The following is a 21,683-nucleotide window of genomic DNA, read 5'->3' on the forward strand; positions in this document are numbered from 1 at the left end:
CAATTACTATTTACATCTTATCACTGCTTTCATTTCATTCATTTCCATATAGCAATTATTGCCAAGATCCAACGTGCCCAGTCAGATCGCAGATATAATTATTACATGTAAACCCAGACTAATTAATGTCAACAAATTATACATCAAACTATAGAATTAATCTGTCAGCTAAGGCTTAACACAGCTTAAAGGGAAGCCATCACCTACCAATGGGGTATTTGATAACTTCTCGATCAGTGTGGGTCCGATCACCGACAATGGCACCAATCAGCAGAATGGGAGGCTTGTTATCTCTTAAAATAGAGCGGTACTGCTCATGCCCAAGTATCACTTCATTCATTCTCTATGGGGCTGCCAAAAAAAACACAGCTCTCAGTAGCTCCATAGGGATCACAGGAGCGGCTGTTAAGGTACCGTCACATTTAGCGACGCTGCAGCGATAGAGACAACGATGCCGATCGCTGCAGCGTCGCTGTTAAGGTCGTTGTGTGGTCGCTGGAGAGCTGTCACACAGACAGCTCTCCAGCGACCAACGATGCCGAAGTCCCCGGGTAACCAGGGTAAACATCGGGTTACTAAACGCAGAGCCGCGCTTAGTAACCCGATGTTTACCCTGGTTACCATTGTAAAAGTTAAAAAAAAAAAACAGTACATACTTACATTCCGGTGTCTGTCTCACGTCCCCCGGCGTCAGCTTCCCTGCACTGTGTCAGCGCCGGCCGGCCGTAAAGCAGAGCACAGCAGTGACGTCACCGCTGTGCTCTGCATTACGGCCGGCCGGCGCTGACACAGTCAGTACGGGAAGCTGATGCCGGGGGACGTGACAGACACCGGAATGTGAGTGAGTATGTACTGTTTGTTTGTTTTAACTTTTACAATGGTAACCAGGGTAAACATCGGGTTACTAAGCGCGGCCCTGTGTTTAGTAACCCGATGTTTACCCTGGTTACCAGTGAAGACATCGCTGAATCGGTGTCACACACGCCGATCCAGCGATGACAGCGGGTGATCAGTGACCAAAAAAAAAAGGTCCTGATCATTCCCAGCGACCAACGATCTCCCAGCAGGGGCCTGATCGTTGGTCGCTGTAACGCATAACGATTTCGTAAACGATATCGTTGCTACGTCACAAAAAGCAACGATATCGTTAACGAAGTCGTTATGTGTGAAGGTACCTTTAGGCATGCACACTGCCGCTCCATTGTTAACGAGGCTAATGGGGATAGTAATGACCTGTCCTACTGATAAATGGGTGCTAGAGCAAGGCCCCCAACAAGCTATAAGTTAACATCTATACAGTGTATGTATAAGTGATAAATGAATTGTCCAGTGAAAAGAGGTTTCCTTTTATACCTTAGATAGGTGATAACAGATTGGTGGGGTCCGACAAATGGGACCTGCACCGATCAGCAGCAAAGGGGCACTTTTCCCCCCATTATCACCATTTATGAAGGAGTGGCAGTGCACATGCCAAACTGCTGCTTTATTCATTCTCTAAGGCGCTACAGAGAGCTGCTTTTTCCGGTAGACCCATAAAATATAAATGGAGCGGTGGTTAGTCATGTGCGTTGCTGCTGTATTCTGCTGAATTGTGCGAGTCCCAGTGGTCGGACCCCCACGATCCATAAGTTATCACCATGTGGAGTCGGTGTCCACTTTGATGGAGTCTTCAGGAGACCTGTCTTCAGATGTTTGCCAGTAACATCAGAACCAGTTTGCAGCATGTAAAAAGTGTGTCTGCTAATTTAAATTATTGGTTTGACCTTAAAGGGGCAAAAAAAGTACAAAACTTGCAATCACATGATTAGTCATGTATTCCTGCCCTGGAAGGAGTTAAAATGCCATGTCAGACAACAAGGTTTGGCAGGGCCCCAGAAGGCACATGGGAACCAGGACAGCAGAGTTAAAGGCCTGATTGTAGCAGCCCACTGGATTGGAAATGACTTGTAGGCCTAATGAAACAAAACTTTGGCAGGAAAACAGAATGAAAGGAATGAGACAATGAAAGGCAGGAACAAAGGGAGCAGAGTTGTTTCAGTTTAGCAAAATAAGCTCACTTTGTTGTTGGGAAAAGCCAAAGCCGATTAGGATAAACCAATGACTAAGCAGAAGTCTTCCAAACTAATTACACAGTTCACCATGTGAAGTGTGATTGCAAGCCTGAAAAGTAGGGGCTGCTTCATTCTTCTCCATGTTACACAACATAAGGCCAGCCTAGAATGCGCTTACATTGGAGATGTAGCAAAATGACACAGGACTTACAGGAAATCTGTCACCAGGTTTTAGTGCCCCATCTGAGAGCACATAATGTAGAGACAGAGACAAGGATTCCAGTGATGTGTCACTTACTGGGCGGCTGCTGCAGTTTTGATAAAATCACTGTTATCTGCTGCAGATCTAGCAGTTCTCTGAATGCTGAGCTCTGTATAACCCCGCCCACACTGCTTTCTGCCAATCCAGTGATGGAGGCGTGGTCATGGATATGGAGGACTACATGGCAGCAGGTTTACTAGTCCCAAAATAATGATCTCCTGCTAATGAAACAGTGATTTTATCAAATCTACACCAAACAGCCCAGTAAGTGATGAATGATTGGAATCAGGGTCTTTCTGGATCTGGTGGCAATCGAAAGATACAATGTTTGTGTAACTGCCAAACAAATTAATTGAGAGTTAGAGAAGCTGTGAAGCACAGCGAGGTACATGGTTGGCGCATAGCAGCACATAAAGCATAGCGTAGCTGTGCTCGGCTGTGTCTGAATCCAGCGTCATGGTGGGCGGATGATATCAGTTTTGTTTTAATGAATGTGTAATCTGTGAAAGACATGACGACAAGTGTGTGAAAAATGGTCGTCTCAATGACACCTTAGCCTCGCCAGACTGGTAGAAGAAGATTCAATTTGCTTGCACTTGTTGCTAGCAGTTAATAAAAACTTAAAATGGCACTTTATGTATAAAAATGGCTTAAAATGACCTGGATCTACGGCTACAGCTGTGGGGCCAAATAATGTCTGCAGATTAAGTAAGTTATTGGACGTGAAGCAAACAAAGTGCCATGCTGCATTGGTAGAAACACACGACAGCTAGCGTGCCGGCCAATCAGCAGGGCAATCCATCCTGTCCCTTTACTAGATGACTTGGAGCTTGAGGAGTGAAGTCTAATCCTTCTGAGTCTCAAGAAGTAACGGAACAAAAAAAAAGCAGGTAATCCAAACTACAGGCCAGATTCTGACATTGTGAAGGTAATAGAAGGTAACCTCTGATGTTCCATGTCTGCTGCTTTTTAGACATCTGTCTTATAACTGATCACTGGGTCAAAAAACCCAGGATCTGTAGTTAAATGGGTGGTCCGGGACTAACAATGATGGTATGTCCTTAGGACAGATCATCAATGTGTGATCGGTGGCGATGCAACACCTGGCATTGGCGGCAGATATGCAGTACCCAGCTGTGGCTACTAAACAGTTGACAGAGCAAGTGAGCAGTTCTGGCCAGGAGAGGTAACAGCTGATCGGCAGGGTGCAAGGTGCCGCACCCACTGATCAGACACTGATGGCCTGCATCAAAGTCCCAGACAACCCCTTTAACTGTGTTGAATTACTGATAAAATCAGTTCCCTTTGATCACTCAATTCTATGAATGTAACCAAACATCATGAATGTAGGGAGAGATTCCCATACTACATTGGTGTCCGCCTCTAAAACGTCATAAAGAAACATTTCTTACTGTGACAGATTCTGCAATATGGAAAAATCACATTTTTAGCCTCAGTGCCGCAGAAAGGAATTCAAGACTATTTAGATCCTTGATACGTATAGCATGCCCCAACGGAATATTGCGCACATTACTCACTGCCACACTGAACATGTATCCCGCATCCAAACACACATTTATGACAACAATACAGGGCCATGTAATGACAGAAGCAATGTGCTGCTTTGGGAAGCGGCTGTTTAGCATATTGCGGAGGCCTAAAATAGAGCTGTGATCGCGAAGTGCTAAGAGTGGCGAAATCCAATGAGCAGCGGAGACAAGACGAAGAGGGCGAAGTGTTCATCTCCAATGTCGGAGCGCTTTGTTCTGATTCCTGGCACCAGCTGGGTGACCTTTTATTACCCTGGTGTTTAACCCCGATGCAGGGTAACCTCCGCTCAGCAGGGCACTGGACCTTCCATGACACCACTGACCGCTACACACCGTCCTGCATCCAGTCATCCACAATAATGTTTCTGCAGGATAGATGTGCGGATAACGTGTATGTATTTTATACGGGAGCACGCTGGCACACTGCCATATGCATTGGGCACGCTGACTGGTGTAACAGAGGGTAAACAATATCAAAATCTAATGAACTTTTGACATGCAATTTCTTTTACATTCTGCGGAATTATCTAAATGAAATTTTTCGGAAGAAAGTCGCATCCACATAGCCTGCGGCAGCACAGCGCACTTAGTGGAACCATATGTGCTTCTCTGTATGACCTGCATAGCAGCGCTTTCCTGTTCCCACTAGACACGTTCATTGCAGCGCATGTTTTCTATTAAAAGTTTTCCTTTAGCTGCCCTTGCCATCCACGTGACAAATGCAGGACAATTCTTTTACGGAAGTAATGAAGCATGCCATGTCCTGTCTGGCGAATACTCGCACACATTTTATGACGCTTGTCATTCCAGTGTAACACCGGCCGCACAGGTGAACTACAACGGAGTAGAGAACGAGACTGGCTTATCACGTGGCATTTGCTGGGTAGTAATGTGCAGGGCAGGTTGAGAACCATGCAGCCCATCTGAAAGACTACGGACCTGAAAAAACCTCCCTGGACCTGCTATGGATCTGTGGTGAACACATGGCTTTAAATGGAATTGGTCAGCAGGTGTTTCACTATTTAACGTGAGATTAGCATAATATAGGGAAAGAACCATATTCCAGCAGTGTGTCACTAACTAGGCTGTGTCTTGTAGTTTCTATACAATCACAGCAGAAGATTATCACTATACGACTAGGTCTCACGTGCAAGCCAGTCCAGCTAATCTGCCTAAGCCCACCCCTACAGTGGGCAGCATCCTGTGTGCGCTGCACATTGTCAAAAAAACTGCAAATCAGTAGTATGGGTGGGGTTATACACAGATCAGCATTCGGACCACTGCTACATCTACAGGAGCCCAGAAGGAGACATCACTGCAATCAGGGTCTCTGCCCCTACATAATGCTGCTCACAGATTATATTACAAAGACCTCCAGAGATTACATTAAAACTTTACTTCACTTAGATCTATTGCAAAAAAAAAAAAAAAAAAGGGCAAAGTCACATGAAAGCCCAAGCGAACGTTATCACATTTGCTCCCTTGCTGTAATCATTTGAATCTGAAGACACGCAATCTCTCCCTCTTTTGCTCCCCATTAGTGGGGTCACCTCTGTAATGTTGCAGGCCAGGTAAGGGCAGAACAGATAAAGAGAGCACCTTTCAGAAGATCTCTCCTGGCCAGCATTACATTGACCACCCATTGGTTTGAATAGGCACTCTGTAGTGTGGTATGTTCCCTGTAGTGGCACTGCAGGAAACCAAAAACTTAGGGCCCAATTCACCAAAGATTTAACACCAGAATCCTGTTGTAAAAAAATTAGGAAAAGTCCCAAAATGTTGCGACTTTAGGCGCTCACACCATTTTTGCCCAGCTTTGACAAAGTGGGCAGATGAGTGCGTGATGAGCAGAGGTGCTCGCTATGCCAAAAATTCTAGCAGGCACTGGAAGACTTGTGGTGAGGCACACACATGGGCGCATGCCACTTCGTGACTCGCCCGATTTATTAAGAGGCATGCGGCTTTTAATGAATCAGGAGCCTTGCACTCTACCCAAACCCCTCATTACGACAGGCATGAATATAGCCGGTCTGGATGACTCAGAGCCTTAAAGGGAACCTGTCACCCCAAAAATCGAAGATGAGCTGCGGCCACTGGCATCAGGGGCTGTAGATAAGCCCCCAATGTATCCTGAAAGAGGAGAAAAAGAGGTTATATTATACTCACCCAGGGGCGGTCCCGTTGCATTCCAATCCGATGGGCGTCGCAGTCCAGTCAGGTGCATCCCATCTTCTTACGACGACGTCCTCTTCTTGTCTTCATACCGCGGCTCCGGCGCAGGCGTACTTTGTTTTTCCCTCAACAGGGCAGACAAAGTACTGCAGTGCGCAGGCGCCGGGAAAGATCACAGAGGCCCAGCGCCTGCACACTGCTGTACTTTGCAAAGTACGCCTGCATCGGAGCTGCGGCGTGAAGACAAGAAGAGGACGTCATCGTATGATGGGAGGCGCCGGACACGGACCGCGACACCCATCGGACCCGGACCAGGACCGCCCCTGGGTGAGTATAATAAAACCTCTTTTTCTCATCTTTCATGTATATCAGGGGCTTATCTACAGCATTACAGAATGCTGTAATAAGCCCCTGATGCCGGAGGCCACAGCTCATCTTTGATTTTTTGGGTGACAGGTTCCCTTTAATGTATGTTACAGCTATGAGGCTTCTGCAATAGAAGTAGGGAATGTCCAACCGAGACAACCTCTTTAAAGCGAGTGTCAGTAGTATGAACCCTCGTAAGCGGTCTATATGGGTATGTAAGTTACAGGAAGCGGAATAGGAGGATACCATGATATCTGTGATCTGATGTCTTACTCCAGAGATATCCACGTTTGTCTTATATGTATAACGAGCTCTTAAGATCTATGTGCCGTATTCAAACACTGGCTACCAGGGAGATGGAAGCACTGAGAGGAACCTGCAAACTGGTAACACCCCTTTTATTTAAACTATGCTCTGGAGGCGGAGTCTCATGCAGATCAGTGTCCAACCCATAGATCTTAACAGCTCATTTACATAAAAGAAAAACATTGGATATCTCTGGGAGAAGACATAAGATCCCAGATATCAAGGTATCATTTTATCTTCCAATGACCTACAAGTCCATATAGACGGCTTAAGAGGGATGTTCCTACTGACAGATTCCCTTTAAAAAGTTTAGATACAAAGATGTTTGAACACATAGACTGTTTTATTAGAAGGATTTTATATGTTTAACTCCTCCCCTAATCTGATTGTTCAGCACGACAACTACATAGTAAAAACAGTGTATGAAAAATGAGGACAAGACTGTCAGTGAACTTTTGAGCACATTACCAGATTTTTTTTTTTAGCACAACCACCTGTGATAATGTTGAAACCTCTGTGACGACAAGTTCTGCACCCTCTTTGTGTTGCAGAGAGAACTTGTTTCATATTCTATACGGCGTTCTATTCACTAACTTAAAGTGCTATACTTTATTCAGGACGCCGAGCTCAGCCAGAATAGAACAATGCCGGAAACAGAAATTGCTGGCTAACCATTCTGTAACACTGACAGCTCCGGAGTTCCAGGGGAAGAAAGGCTTTCAGAAAAGAATGCGCAATACTTCGGAGAAGAGCCCCAAACTAATGCTCAGCATAACTAATGACCACAACTTTTATCGGGGGAGGCAGTGTAAATAATATCATATGCGGGGGGCTGCTCCTCAGCTGGCCGCTCTCATATCAAACACAAGAGGATAACAGCAGCTCCTTACCTTGCCGTACTGCTCAAAGTATTGCTTTACATCTTCTACTACTGTATTTGCCGATAATCCTCCTACAAATATTTTCTTTGTTCTTGTGACCATCTATACGGAAAGAAAAAAAAAAACAAATGCATGGCTTAATCAGATTATTTAGTAGAACAAAGTGGGACAAAAATATCACTCTGATAGCACTGCTAATCCCATTAATTAATATTATGTACTCATGAAAGGAATTTACAGCTCTATCCAATTAAATCTACAGCGGTTACTATTTGGAGACATGAAGGCTAAAATGAAGAAGTGGAAACAACTGCAGCTACTCTATGTTTGCGAGGGGAAACTTCAACAGGGATCATTTAGCAAAGTGTTTGCCTTAGGAGACTTTATATCATCTTTGCCATGTAGGAAAATCCCTAACAGCCTGAAAAGTAGTTGTAAGGTAGTGCAAGGAGGACCGGCCAGCTCGCCTGACTCCTCAGGGCTGGGAAATATGTGGATACTTCCTCAAATAATTCTGAAGAATAACTTTTGTTCCCCTCCGCTGTGTTGTTCCTGTGTTATACCTACTGGAAATTAATGAATCAAGAATAAAATTGATAGCTGGGTATTACCAATTGTCTGCTGGCCACACTTCTGCCACTGTCCTAACAGTGCTGACAATTTGAGATTGCGTAGGGACCCATCCCTATACCCAGGTACGGACTGGGGCCGAAATTCAGCCCTGGCATTTGAAATCACACAGGCCCATGTTGTCCCCGTCCCCAAGCACCAGATGGGATATATTACTAATATTACCCTGGATGGAGGAAAGCAAGATTTTCTACAAGACCAATATTTCTAATGATACCCGTGGCCTGCTGGGGTAAGTGACGGAGTCAACAACTTTGCGCTTCATCACAACTCTTAACAGTATGGGTGTCTTGAGAACAACGATTCTGTTAACAACACACAAGGCAGCCCATGACCAGACAGGTCCTTCTGGAATTTTCCAGAATTGCCAGATGGCCAGTCCAGCCCTGCCCATGACACGGAGAATGGGACACCCCGTTGTTAATGTATTCATATGTAGAGTTCTAAGAAAAGATTGTATTTAAAATATATATATATCCACAAAGTAAGTACTAAAATACACATTTGGGGAACTGATTTGCCACGGTAATTGTAGAATTAAAAGTGCATGTTATTGGCTTGATAAAAAGATGTTGCCAGTATGGTTAAGTAGAATCATCAATATTCACTATAGGAAGTGGGAACAGAAAACAGTTAAAAGGAGTTTTTCCAAAATCTTAAGGGGAATCTGTCAACAGCTTGATGCATGATGTAGGGACAGAGACCCTGATTCCAGTGATGCATCACTTCATTTACTGGGTGCAGCAGTTATGAGAGAGTCACAGTTTTCTCTGCATCAGATTTAGCAGAGCTGGGATATTCAGCTCTGTGCATCCCAACCCACACCACAGCTTTTTATGCACATTGTACAGAGACAAAAAGCTAATTAGTGCTGGGGGCATGGTTGGACTAGCAGGCATGAGGGCACCTTGTCCTGTAGTGATTTTAGTGAAACAACAAGTGAGACATCACTGAAATCAGCCCTTTGCTGACAAATTCCTTTTAAGTTATACCCTATGCTTGTAATAGGGGAACACATGCAATGGAGACATGACCGCCTACACCTCCAGCAATCCCAGGAACAGAGCCCTGTCTTGAAGGGAATGGAGGTGCCATTATCCTCCTGGGATAAGGAATCACTTTTGGGAAAAACCCTGTAAGGCTAGGTTTACTTCAGCAACAGAGACCCCATTACTTTACAATGTATGGCATGGGGCTTTCAGAATAAACACACATTCATCATATGTACATAAACATTGAGAAAAATAAATTATACAGGGAAGTCTTGATGAAGACATTTTTCGTGTATTTTGGTCCCTTTTTTCTTGGACTGCTTTTATGAGTGCGACGTTTGAGATGAAACCGTAAAATATCCGCTGTCCTTTCCATCCCAAAGACTGAGCATCTGGAAGAGGAGGGACAAAGAGCCTTCTTCCCATCTCCGAGTGTCAGTAGTAGGTCAGAATTGCAGGACATTCAATGCATATGCAAAAACATTCATTTTCACATGCAAATCAAGACTATTCTTATTTTAAACTGAACTACTATATGCAAATGCTCTTGATGCATATGCATTGGCTCAGTCTCTGCAGGCATGGCTAGGTTCAAATATCTTATAGATGGGTTGCTGGTTTTCATTGTTAGGTGAGAAATTGGTCCTATAACATTTACAATCACTGCCGCTCTCAAAGTAAAGATTGCGGGTTTAGAATATAATATTTGACTCATCACAGATCTTTTCTTTTTTCAATATCGCTTTGATATACTGTAATTATGATCACTATAGAATACTATTGTAGCAGTAGTTTCTTAAAATTAACCATAACTGACTTTCAAACACTTCACTTTCGGGTCCATTGTGTAAGTTCTGCTCAAGCAAATGTCCTCAAGTCAGGGGTCAAAGCTGGTTATACGGCATAATTTAGAAGCAGAACCATTGTTGACGTGCCTAGAAGCCTGGAGGCATGATGATTCTATGCACCCAGAGGCGAGATCAGCATGTCAGCAAGGATCCTCCAGGTTTGTGGGCATGCATGGGAACATCCAATCAATGGAGATGAGCAAAATGATTCGAAATACCCCTGGTCCAGTACGCTGTTGCAGCAAAGCTTCAATTTTCCAGCCAGCATCACCGGGAGCCTCTGTCGCTTTGTAGGACTCCTGCGATGACATGATGTGCACGGATAGCAAGACCCAGGAACCATCAGAGGAGCCCAGGAGATGTGGACCCAAGGGTGCTAGCAACAAAGGACTGGACCAAAGGTTGGAGCTAGGTACTGAAAATCTTTTTTGCTCATCTCTACCAGTTAATTTTAATAATGTCAGATTGGGAAACTGTGAAGATTATGGACTATTAACAGACACAACTGTGAACAATAACATCATACTGATCTTGGATAACAGTCTGACGCCTCTCACTCAGCCAAACCAGATCTCCGCTTTGCACCGACGAGGGGCAGTGCCCCGAAACACAGTGTCTGCAAATTGAGATTCTGGTTTGGATATTATCCTAAGTCATGTGACAAGGCTCGTTAAAGGGTCAACATTGACTTGCAGGATCGCTACCTTCCAATAGGTGGCACTAGAGTTCTAGCTCTCTTCCTCTCTGAAGAGACAATTTGCATAATTTTCAAACTGAAAAACAATCAATGATGGCATTCACTATTTTTCACTATTTTCTTAACAAGTTAGAAAAGCCACTAGTGGCATCAAGGAGAAATTTGGTCAAGCTTAAGGCTGGAAATACATGAGAATATAGTGTACCCATGGCATGTGTGCCAACATTCCCAGACCACCCAAAAGGCTCTCAGAAAAAAAAACATCTCTTGGACGCTCTGAAAAGTTGGAAAATTTCCTGGGTGCTGCCAAAGCTTCCCAGAAAGCAGCATCACTTCTGGAAGCTTTTCTTTGTGCCCAATGCTGGAATGCTACATCACAGATGATGGCATCCAAACTCACATCTAGGGGCATGGAAGTGGTATGGATGGGACATGGAAGCGCTGTGGAGGGGGAGTGGGCTGAAAACAGTTATGTGAAGAAAAAAAAACCATCCTCATGGTGCGGTCTCTATCCTCCCAAAAGCCAACCCATAAAATCTGGCACATATATCAAATGGATAAGTAATAGGATACATGCCCAACTCTGAATGAAATTTTAAGCCCATATTATATCACTACTAGATTAACCTCCACTCTCAATGGCACATGGCAACTTATTTGTCACAAGTCTGTTGTCGCTTGTCCCGGGACCAAGGGCTCTTTCCCTGTCCCTAACTAACGCTAGGGAGTACCCTAGCTTGCCGTGTTCCGCAGATTACGTCTGATGGTAAAGACGCTGGGGCCACGTACCTTGCTTTAGCTCCTGAACCCGCCCAGGGAAGAGGGGAGTAGTGGTGTACCGTAGTACACCAACCAGACTAACAATGTAATACGAACAGGCATAAAGAAAAATCATCATACAAGCAAATACACTCACACAAACAACAGAGGAATGCACTGGGGAGTGGAGGATGGTGTTAAACCAAACTAAGAGGGAGAATTATCATACACGCAAAACCTAGCAACAGTCACAGATAAATCCACCAAGCACCTTCTCAAATAGCAACCAACAACAACCTCCAGCCATGGAGAAAAAGCTAACTGACTATGAGTGCTAGCCAGGGCCTTGAATATATAGGAGATGGGAGTGGCTAATAGTGAACAGCTGAGCCTTGATACCAGAAGCTTCCAGCAACTCTCAACTGAGCAGATTAACCCCTACACTGCAAAACGAAACCTGCACCAGGAGTAGGAGAAATTAGACACTGGCTCCTCTGTCACAGTAGGCCCGTGACAGTATTATTACGGACTGAAGGTATTATGCTGTCTGTAGCTCCATTCAACTGATCTCTTTCAACATCAATATCAGATTAATAGGATTTCATCTGGTCCAGCATAACACCCCCTACCACAAATGATTATTGATCTTTTAAGTCACTACGAAATGGACAGGAGCAAAAAACACTTCCTAAAATATGATCATCATTTGCATTCTTAATATCTTGTCCAACCGGTTAGTTCAAATATAATTATGTAAAAAACGTATGGTCAGACAAATCCATGAAACACATGAAAAAAGGGGTGCCAACACAATTTACATCAAAACCAACAGATGGTGCAACAGGCAGATTACACGATATTCGTGCCAAAGGACAGCTAAATATGAGTAATGTTTGTTAGGTGGAGAATGATGGGGTTAAGCCACCCCGCTGCTGTGAAATGTAGTCCTTTATCTAACCTCATCCCCTGGAAATCTGTGCACTTCAGGCTGGAACGTGGTGAATTTGCCACGCACCGCTCTCAGGAGCAATGTCTGCCCTTCACTCTAATCCTATCTTGCTTTTCATTTCAACAGAGTTTGACGGTTAGCATCAATGGAAAATGCTCTATTTGCATCGCAAATTGCTTAAATTAATTTGACTTGAGAAGGAGCTAATTGCATATAAACTAAAATGTTTCACAGCATATCTATATATTAGGCAGAGCATTAGGCTTGTTTACCTAATCACAAACTTGGCATTCCATCACTTTTACGCCAAGGTCTTGCAAATACTGCCATAATTGGAAAAATCATCTTAAGTCTTATGTGACACTGCACAACATATTGTGTTTCATGTCCAGGCCCCAGTATTGCATTCATTAGACAACAATAGCTCATTTAATGAGAAAAGTGGCTTCTAACTAGATCAAACTGCGGCTGAATGCTATAATTCAGAGCCATAAACAGCAAAGTGTCTGATAAGGTTGTCATTTCCAAAGACTAAAATAGGATTAACACTAGTCTCCTGATGATCTCTATACAATATCATTAAATACACCCTGTCAATATGCTAAAGGAAATAAACTTGGATATCAGATGTGTGGAAGGATTATGGAGCCAGCTGGGAATATCCATGTTCAGAGCTCATCCACACATGATACATTTTCAGAAACTACGACAGCACGATAAAAATTGATATATATATATCCCCCAAACATGCCTTTCTCTGTAGCTCAGAAAAAAGTATAAACTAGGACAAGGCAGCTGATATCAGTGATATCAGTCTTTCATGATAATTGACTAATAAAAGCAAACTGGTTACCGTACTTTAAAAAAGGGCTGGTGCTTGAAATCATTGACTCCTATTAACTATGTTTGCCGCAAAGGAAACACATGTAGGCATCATTGCGTTGGATTAAAGGGGCTTTATAGGCAAGGACATTGCTGCTTGTAAAATTACCAATAAATCAACAGTTTGTCAGATCTCTGGGAAATTCAGAGTGTTTCAGTTACAGTTGAAAAGGCTTTACAGCATCCAAGAAAGCCCAGTAAGTACCAGGACAATGTCCTAAACAGAATTCACAAAAAAAAATAACAACAAAAAAATAACAAAAAATCTCATCACACTTGGTCCCGGCTAACTCATATGTAGTCTTTGCTGAACAGAGGTGTCCACATTCACCCAGGCATACAGACATTGGCCTTCGGTAAGTGTTCACATTTGGACAGGGGGGTCAGGGACCCATCAGTTTTATGAGACCACCTTGACGACGGTTGATGGGCTCACACTATTTGATTATATCAAATTCTGTGCAAAGCGTCTCTTAAATATTTTCCTAATGTTCAAAAGCCATTTTGCTATTCCTATTTCATATATTCCAGATTAGACATGCTTTTGCACAATAGAGTGCAACCTTTTTTGTATATATAACTAAACAGAATTCAGCTATGGGATTGGTTTAACAACAGTGCAGAACTTGCTCAGGAATTGCATCTGCACGCAAAGAAGCAAAGGCTTTTAGAGGCTAGCCTATCATGAACAAGGGCAGCAAAGAAGCCACTTCTCTCCAAGAAAAACATCAAGGACAGACGGACTTTCTGCAGGAAGTAAAAGGATTAGACTGCAGAGAACTGGAGCCATTTTCTCTGATGAAGCCCGCTTCAGACTGCTTGGGACATTGGGAAGAATATTTGTTCACAGAAGAAAAGGTGTCCGTCTCACGCCAACAGTAAGCATCCGGAGGCCAGTCATGTGCGTTTGGGGTTGCTTTTCATCCTAGTTAATGGGCTCATGGACAATTTTGCCTAGAGCACTGCCATGAGTAAAGAATGGGATCTAAACCTCCTCCAAGAGCAACTTCTCCCAATGATCCAGGAGCAATTTGGTGACAATGCTTTTCAGCATGATGGACCACGTCACAAAGGGAGACTGATAAAGTAACTTGGAGAACAAAACATTGTACTGTAAATAAATCAATGAGGATGTGTCTTGCTGATATTCCTATGGATCTGCTATAAAGTTTATTCTTCATCCTAAGAATGTGAATTTACCTTTAATTTTGTAGCTTTTGCCTCAGGCACTGCATGTCTCCCTCACAAACGGTGCGCCCCCTAGTGTCACAGATTCTTTTAATGCTGCGCGCTAATAATCAATAAGTTAATGGGAGTTTTAGAGCCATAAACTTATTCTGCAGGGCAAAAATTAAATGTAAAACAGCACTATGATGGAAAAAAATAAACAGTTTTTATTAGAAAATGAAGCACGCGGGGCGATTTTGTGATACGAGACCTTGTTTGGATGGTGCAAGGGCCAGAAAAATGCAATGATAATATACTCATCCTCGGGATATCGATCCACGAAGGAGGGAAATGCAGTCCTTAGCATAGCCACCTCTGCGTCAGAGGAAGCTCAGTGTGACAAATGTGTGTTTTTGTGTGCGTGCGTTATTTGCGCTGAGAAAATAAACTGCATGTGAGGTTAAGACACCGCACTCCATCACTGTGATGGGGAAAACGAAGAACTTCTTTACTGAAGTGCCACTGGAATAATGGCAATGCATCTGGATTAGAAGCTCTGTCTAATGCGCCTTCTGCTGCCTGGAAACAAAGCGAGTGAGCTATAGGGGAGCAGGGACGCGGATGACACTTCATTCAGACTTTTCATTTACATTTCATTTTTAAAAAAGATCAACTCTTGTGGTAAAAGTGAAATATCGGAAATGGGTAATAAACTGAAGAGATGAAAGAGTAGGACAAAAAGTCCCATTACCGAAATAGGCACAAAAAAGTCACCAACAAACTAAAGGGCCATTGAAATCGTACGAATGTCGCAATCGAAAGTTCCTAGGAACATTCAACTTTAACAGGCTACTAGTCAATGATCTTTCGGGCTGCAAAAAGATCGGTACGGGGGTCCTGGGTTCAAATCCCACCAAGGACGACATCTGCAACGAGTTGGTGCGTTCTCCCCGTGTTTTCATGGCTTTCCTCTCACACTCCAATAACACACTGGTAAGGAGCGTAGATTGTGAGTCCCAATGGGGATAGTGATCATATCTTTAAAGTGCTGTGGAATAGGGTGGCGCTATGAGCAGAGCATAATAATAAAAAATAATTGGTCTTGGCAGTGAACGGTCCAGTGTTCATGCCAACCTATGCGGCATTGAACAATTACAAACTGATCATCTAAAGCAGTGTTCCCCAACTCCGGTCCTCAAGAGCCACCAACAAGTCATGCTTTCAGGATTTCCTTAGTACTGCACAGGTGATGAAATTGTTGCCTGTGTAATACTAAGGAAATCCTGAAAACATGACCTGTTGGTGGCTCTTGAGGACCGGAGTTGGGGAGCACTGATCTAAAGCACAGTTTGTCGGTCTAAATAAACTATTAGGCCGGCTTCACACTTGCGAGTTTTACGGACGTAAGAGCGCAGAAACTACGTCCGTAAAACTCGCAAAAAATACGGCACAATTATTCTCTATGCCCCTGCTCCTATCTGCCGTATTTTACTGATCAGTATTATACGGCTTTCTACGGCCGTACAAAATCGCAGCATGCTGCGTTTGTCACCGTAATGCGCAAGAAATACGCCAATGAAAGTCTATGGAAGCGTGAAAAATACGGATTACACACGGACCAGCAGTGTGACTTGCGAGAAATACGCAGCGGTGTTAGAGAGAAAAGCCGGTAATTCAGTGCGGTGTACAGTAAAATCACACTGACAGCTTACAGTCCAATAGGTAGAATAAATGTGTACACATAGAATAGGTGTATATATATATATATATATATATATATATATATATATATATATATATATATATATATATATATGTCAGTGAGACACATATATGTATATATATTAATATTTATTCCAGCGCTATACAGCTTGAAAGCCGGTAATTCAATTACCGGCTTTTTCTTTCTCCTTCCTAAAACCCGACATGATTTGAGACATGGTTTACATACAGTAAACCATGTCTTCTCTCCATTTTTTTTTGCAGATTCCACACTACTAATGTCAGTAGTGTGTATCTGCAAAATTTGGCCGTTATAGCTCTTAAAATAAAGGGTTAAATGGCGGAAAAAATTAGCGTGGGCTCCCGCGCAATTTTCTCCGCCAGAGTAGTAAAGCCAGTGACTGAGGGCAGATATTAATAGCCTGGAGAGGGTCCATGGTTATTGCCCCCCCCCCCCTGGCTAAAAACACCTGCCCCCAGCCACCCCAGAAAAGGCACATCTGGAAGATGCGCCTATTCTGGCACTTGGCCACTCTCTTCCCATTCCCGTGTAGCGGTGGGATATGGGGTAATGAAGGGTTAATGTCACCTTGCTATTGTAAGGTGACATTAAGCCTAATTAATAATGGAGAGGCGTCAATTATGACACCTATCCATTATTAATCCAATTGTAGTAAAGGGTTAAATAAAACACAAACACATTATTTAAAATTATTTTAATGAAATAAAAACAATGGTTGTTGGAGTATTTTATTCTACGCCCAATCCAGTCACTGAAGACCCTCGTTCTGTAAGTAAAAAAACATAATAAACCAACAATATACTTACCCTCCGCAGATCTGTAACGTCCAACGATGTAAATCCTTCTGAAGGGGTTAAAACATTTTGCAGCAAGGAGTTCCGCTAATGCAGGCTGCTCCTTGCTGCAAAACCCCGGGGAATGAGGCTAAATATAGATCAATGATCTATATTTAGCTTCATTTGCGGTGAGGCGCCCTCTGCTGGATGTTCATAGATCGTGGGAACTTTCCTAGAAAGCCTGGGAGCTTTATATAGACAGTATATATATATATTTTTTTTCTTTTTGGGACACATGGATCACTTCTATAGCGGTATGTTGGTTTTGCAAGCCTGCGAGAAAACCACGCAGTACGGATGCCATACGGATTACATACGGAGGATGCCATGCGCAAAAAACGCTGACACACCCTGCCTACGGAGGAGCTACGGACCACTATTTTCGGGACTTTTCAGCGTATCACGGCCATAATATACGGACCGTATTTTCATACGCTGTGTGTGAAGCTGGCCTTAAAAGGGAATTGGTCACCAGATTTTTGCTATATAATCCAAGAGCAGCACGTTGTATGGGCAGAAACCATTTGTCGCTTACTGGTCTTTATGCAATAAGTTTGATACAATAAAGATGTGGCAGTGCTCAGAATGCGGAGTTCTGGACGACCCCGCCCACCTCACCAATTTGCAGAAAATATGGAGAGCAAATAAAGGGGAGAGGTACGCTCAGCTTGTTTTCTTGCAACTAGGCAACATGTAAAAAGCATGGATCAGCTGCTGCAGGACACAGGTCCAAAGACCGAGGATAATGTTGAAATGATGAAGGAGCCGAGAGCCTGATTCCAGCGATGGTGAAACCGGGTGTATGTGTCCAAATCTGCGCTGACGATAAAAATGGATGGTGGGCAATATTCTTCAAAGCTTTATTTAAACAGGTTAATAGTCAATGCGTAATGCAGGACCTCTTCCTCAGGACAAAACCTTACCTTAGTACGAGGTCCTGCATGACCTCGAAATGCATTGACTATTAACCTGTTTGAAATTTAGCTTTGAAGAACATCGTCCGCCATTCATCTTTATCAGTAGCGCAGATTTGGACACACACACCCGGTTCCACCATCGCTGGAATCAGGCTCTCAGCTCCTTCATCGTGCTGCTCACAGAAAAGGACTGCTGATCAGCATACAAGGAGCGGATTGTAAAGTACCTCCGGTAAGCTAGTCGCAATTGAGAATTATATGGCGCAGTCAGGTAACTGAAGTATCCGTAAACTTTACAAGGTGTTATAAACTGAGTTTTGAAGTAGAAACCACTTCAGGAAACGCTCCTCCTTTGGGGAGTTCTTAAAGGAGTGTTTCCTGAAGCATTTTGGAGTTTTCTTCCTATAGCCTGATGAATGGGCCATGCCTACATTGAAGAGGATTCCATTAGAAGCCTCCTCAAAAAAGTGATGTATACGTATAACAGCAAGTTATTTTACAATAGTCTTTCAAGCAGTTTTTAAGCGATTTTTGATGTGGTTTTTTTTTTTAAACTGAACGTTCAAATACTCCAAGAGCCCCATAGGTATTAGACTAATGTCAGCCGAACCTGTCAATGCTGATGGGTTCAGGGGCACTGGGCGACTGATGGTCAGGAGACCGGTTGATTGGGCATGTTCGATTTTAGCCTGCAGATTGTGGGACGACATGTCAGCCGGTGGCTTTCTCAAACACAGAATGAGGGCTCCTATGTATGGGAGGGTTGGCCAAGTTGGTGTTGGTCGAGTGATCCACAGAACCTTTGTTCAGCAGACAGCCATCAAATATGTATGGCCAGCTCTAGAATGGAGGAGAGCTAGCTAAACTCGGCTTTTTACCTATCCCTTTACAAATCACTTCTGATTTTAAGGAAAAAAAAAAAAAAATGATGAAAAAGGCAGAAAGTGCGCTATGTGAGCACAGTCTAAAATGGCCGGGCAATTCTCAACTATTAATATGCCTTTAACACACAACTGCACCTAATCTTATCGCTTGCAATGAGTTTAGCATAGTTAATCTTTAATATTAGTTAAGACAACATTTGCTTTATATTAGGAAAGAAAAAGTGACGATATATACTCACATCAAGCCAATGCCAAGCCGTGATCTAGCTACATTCTACAGCCTTTCACAAGATGTCATATCAACCAAGAACACGAGACGCCAAAGCTAGTCTTCAGTAACTAGTTACATTCATTTTTTAGCAATCAAATATCTGCTCAAATATAACTGGTTTTGTATTTAGAACCATTTAATAGATAAAAGACCAAGCCTAATGCCTCATTCAGATGTCCATGAAACCTGGTCTGAAGACGTACTGCGATACATGGACTAGCCACGGGTCTCCTGACCTCACAGGCATATATGAAGCCACCGAGTTCAGGCCGGGAAGAAAGGAGATGGACATAGGTTTCAGCAAACAGCAGTAAGACTGCAATATTAGTAACTATAACTAAAAAAATAAGACACTATTATGACATTAAAATAGCCTATGATATTTTTGGTCTTCAATATGTGTTTTTCCTAATGCGCCAAGATAATGCACACAGGGATGTCGCAGCAGGGACAATGGATCTTGTAGAGCAGACCAAATGCACAGTCATGTCAAAGTACAGAAAAATTCAAAACGTGTCAATCCAGGCAAAATGCACAAAGCGATATCACAGCAGATGATAATGCACAAAGTGGTATGTGCCGGCACAGGAAAAATGCTTAGAAGAACATGGTCTTTCCCTTGTTAACAGTCACCTGGAATTCAATTTTCCATGCTAACTTTCTATCATCCATAATCATCACTAACTACACCCCACCACTAAGAGGGTCCTCATATTTGCTGTGCACAACACAAGATACACTGCTACAAAACTTCATTTCTATGCTTTTTCCTTCCTCAAGGGACCAGAAAGAATGATAATGTTTCTGTTACAAGAGGAAATACCGAAGGAAAAAGAAAAATCTACTCAGCTATAGCCATTTCCAAACATACTGGCGGCAGCAATGGGAGCTTTATTTCAACTTAATTAATTGAGGCACAGATCAGTTCTGACGACCATCATCTCTTGTTGTACAGCACCGGATTCTGTTCAGGCGCATGTTTTATGCGGAGGACCAGGAAAGCCAAGACTACAACTGCCACCATGGGTTTTCAGCTCACTACATCTCTTTAGGAAGTATCAGTTCTACTGACAGGTAATTTACAAACATAATTCATCGACGTGCGAGATTTATGTGCTGTGGAAACATGTCCCTCATCTATTTACGAAGAAAAGAACAATTTCTGGGGTAAAGTCACATTAATGTACATCATTCGTCACAACGATATCATACAGCATACTAATACATGAATCCAGAGCAAACACTGAGTAAATTGAGCTGGGATTACACTTTGGGCTGTTCAAAGAAAAAAAAAAAAAAAACGCTTACAATTACCCAAGATATTCACACAGAATAATTTTAGGAGAAGCTGTGGCATTTTCTGAAGTCTTTTAATTACTACTAATGAGGTCTATACACTCTGGAATAACTGGAGCTACAAGGAGAGTGAGAAGAGTTATACAGTGATCTATGTGATGGGGATGGATCAGTGAAGGATGACCACAGCCAGGAAGACATCATTATTATTATTATTATACATTTTTATAGCGCCATTTATTCCATGACTATTTACATGTGAACGTGGCAAATATAGACAAGTACAATAAACATGAGTAAAACAAGGCATACACGAGTACAGGAGGAGAGAGGACCCTGCCCGCGAGGGCTCACAGTCTACAGGGGATGGGTGAGGATACACTAGGAGAGGGTAGAGCTGGTCATGCAGTGGTTCAGTAGACTGGTGATCACTGCAGGTTGTAGGCTTGTCGGAAGAGGTGGGTCTTCAGGTTCCTTTTGAAGGTTTCCGTGGTAGGCGAGAGTCTGATGTGTTGGGGTCGAGAGCTCCAGAGTATAGGGGAAGCACGGGAGAAGTCTTGGATGTGGTTGTGGGAGGAAGAGATGAGAGAGGAGTAGAGAAGGAGATCATGAGATGATCGAAGATTGCGTGTAGGTAGGTAACAGGAGACCATATCACAGATGTATGGAAGAGTCAGATTGTGACTGGCTTTGTATGTCATTGTTAGTGTTTTGAACTGCAGCCTCTGGGCAATAGGAAGCCAGTGAAGGGCCTGGCAGAGAGGAAAGGCTGGGGAGTAATGGGGAGACAGGTGGATTAGTCAGGCAGCAGAGTTTAGGATGGATTGGAGTGGTGCCAGAGTGCTAGAGGAGAGGCCAGAGAGTAGGAGGTTGCAGTAGTCGAGGCGGGAGATGATAAGGGCATGTACTAGTGTTTTGTGGTTTCATGGTCAAGGAATGCACGGATCCAGGAAATGTTTTTGAGTTGGAATCGGCAAGAGGAGGCAAGGGCTTGGATATGTGGCTTGAAAGGGAGGCTAGAGTCAAGGATCACCCCAAGGCACCGAGCGTGTGGGACCGGGGAAAGTGAGCAGCCATTGACATTGATGGATAGGTCGGGTGGAGGGGTAGAGTGAGGTGGGGGAAAGATGATGAATTCTGTTTTGTCCATGTTCAGTTTTAGGACACAAGCAGAAGAGAAGGATGAAATAGCAGACAGACATTGTGGGATTTTGGTCAGTAAG

At 43.3% G+C, this 21,683-nt stretch overlaps 1 protein-coding gene across 7 annotated transcripts in view; it reads right to left on the reverse strand.

Annotated features, from left to right (window-relative positions):
• MSI2 (musashi RNA binding protein 2) overlaps positions 1–21,683 on the reverse strand; it is a 973,036-nt gene that overhangs the window by 708,757 nt on the left and 242,596 nt on the right. For all 7 annotated transcript variants that reach the window (XM_069757787.1, XM_069757784.1, XM_069757786.1 and 4 more), the window contains exon 6: positions 7,598–7,690. In XM_069757787.1, the coding sequence (XP_069613888.1) occupies positions 7,598–7,690 (93 nt within the window). The remainder of the gene's footprint in view (positions 1–7,597; positions 7,691–21,683) is intronic.

This window comes from Ranitomeya imitator, chromosome 3, assembly GCF_032444005.1.
Source record: "Ranitomeya imitator isolate aRanImi1 chromosome 3, aRanImi1.pri, whole genome shotgun sequence".
Lineage (NCBI taxonomy): Eukaryota > Metazoa > Chordata > Amphibia > Anura > Dendrobatidae > Ranitomeya > Ranitomeya imitator.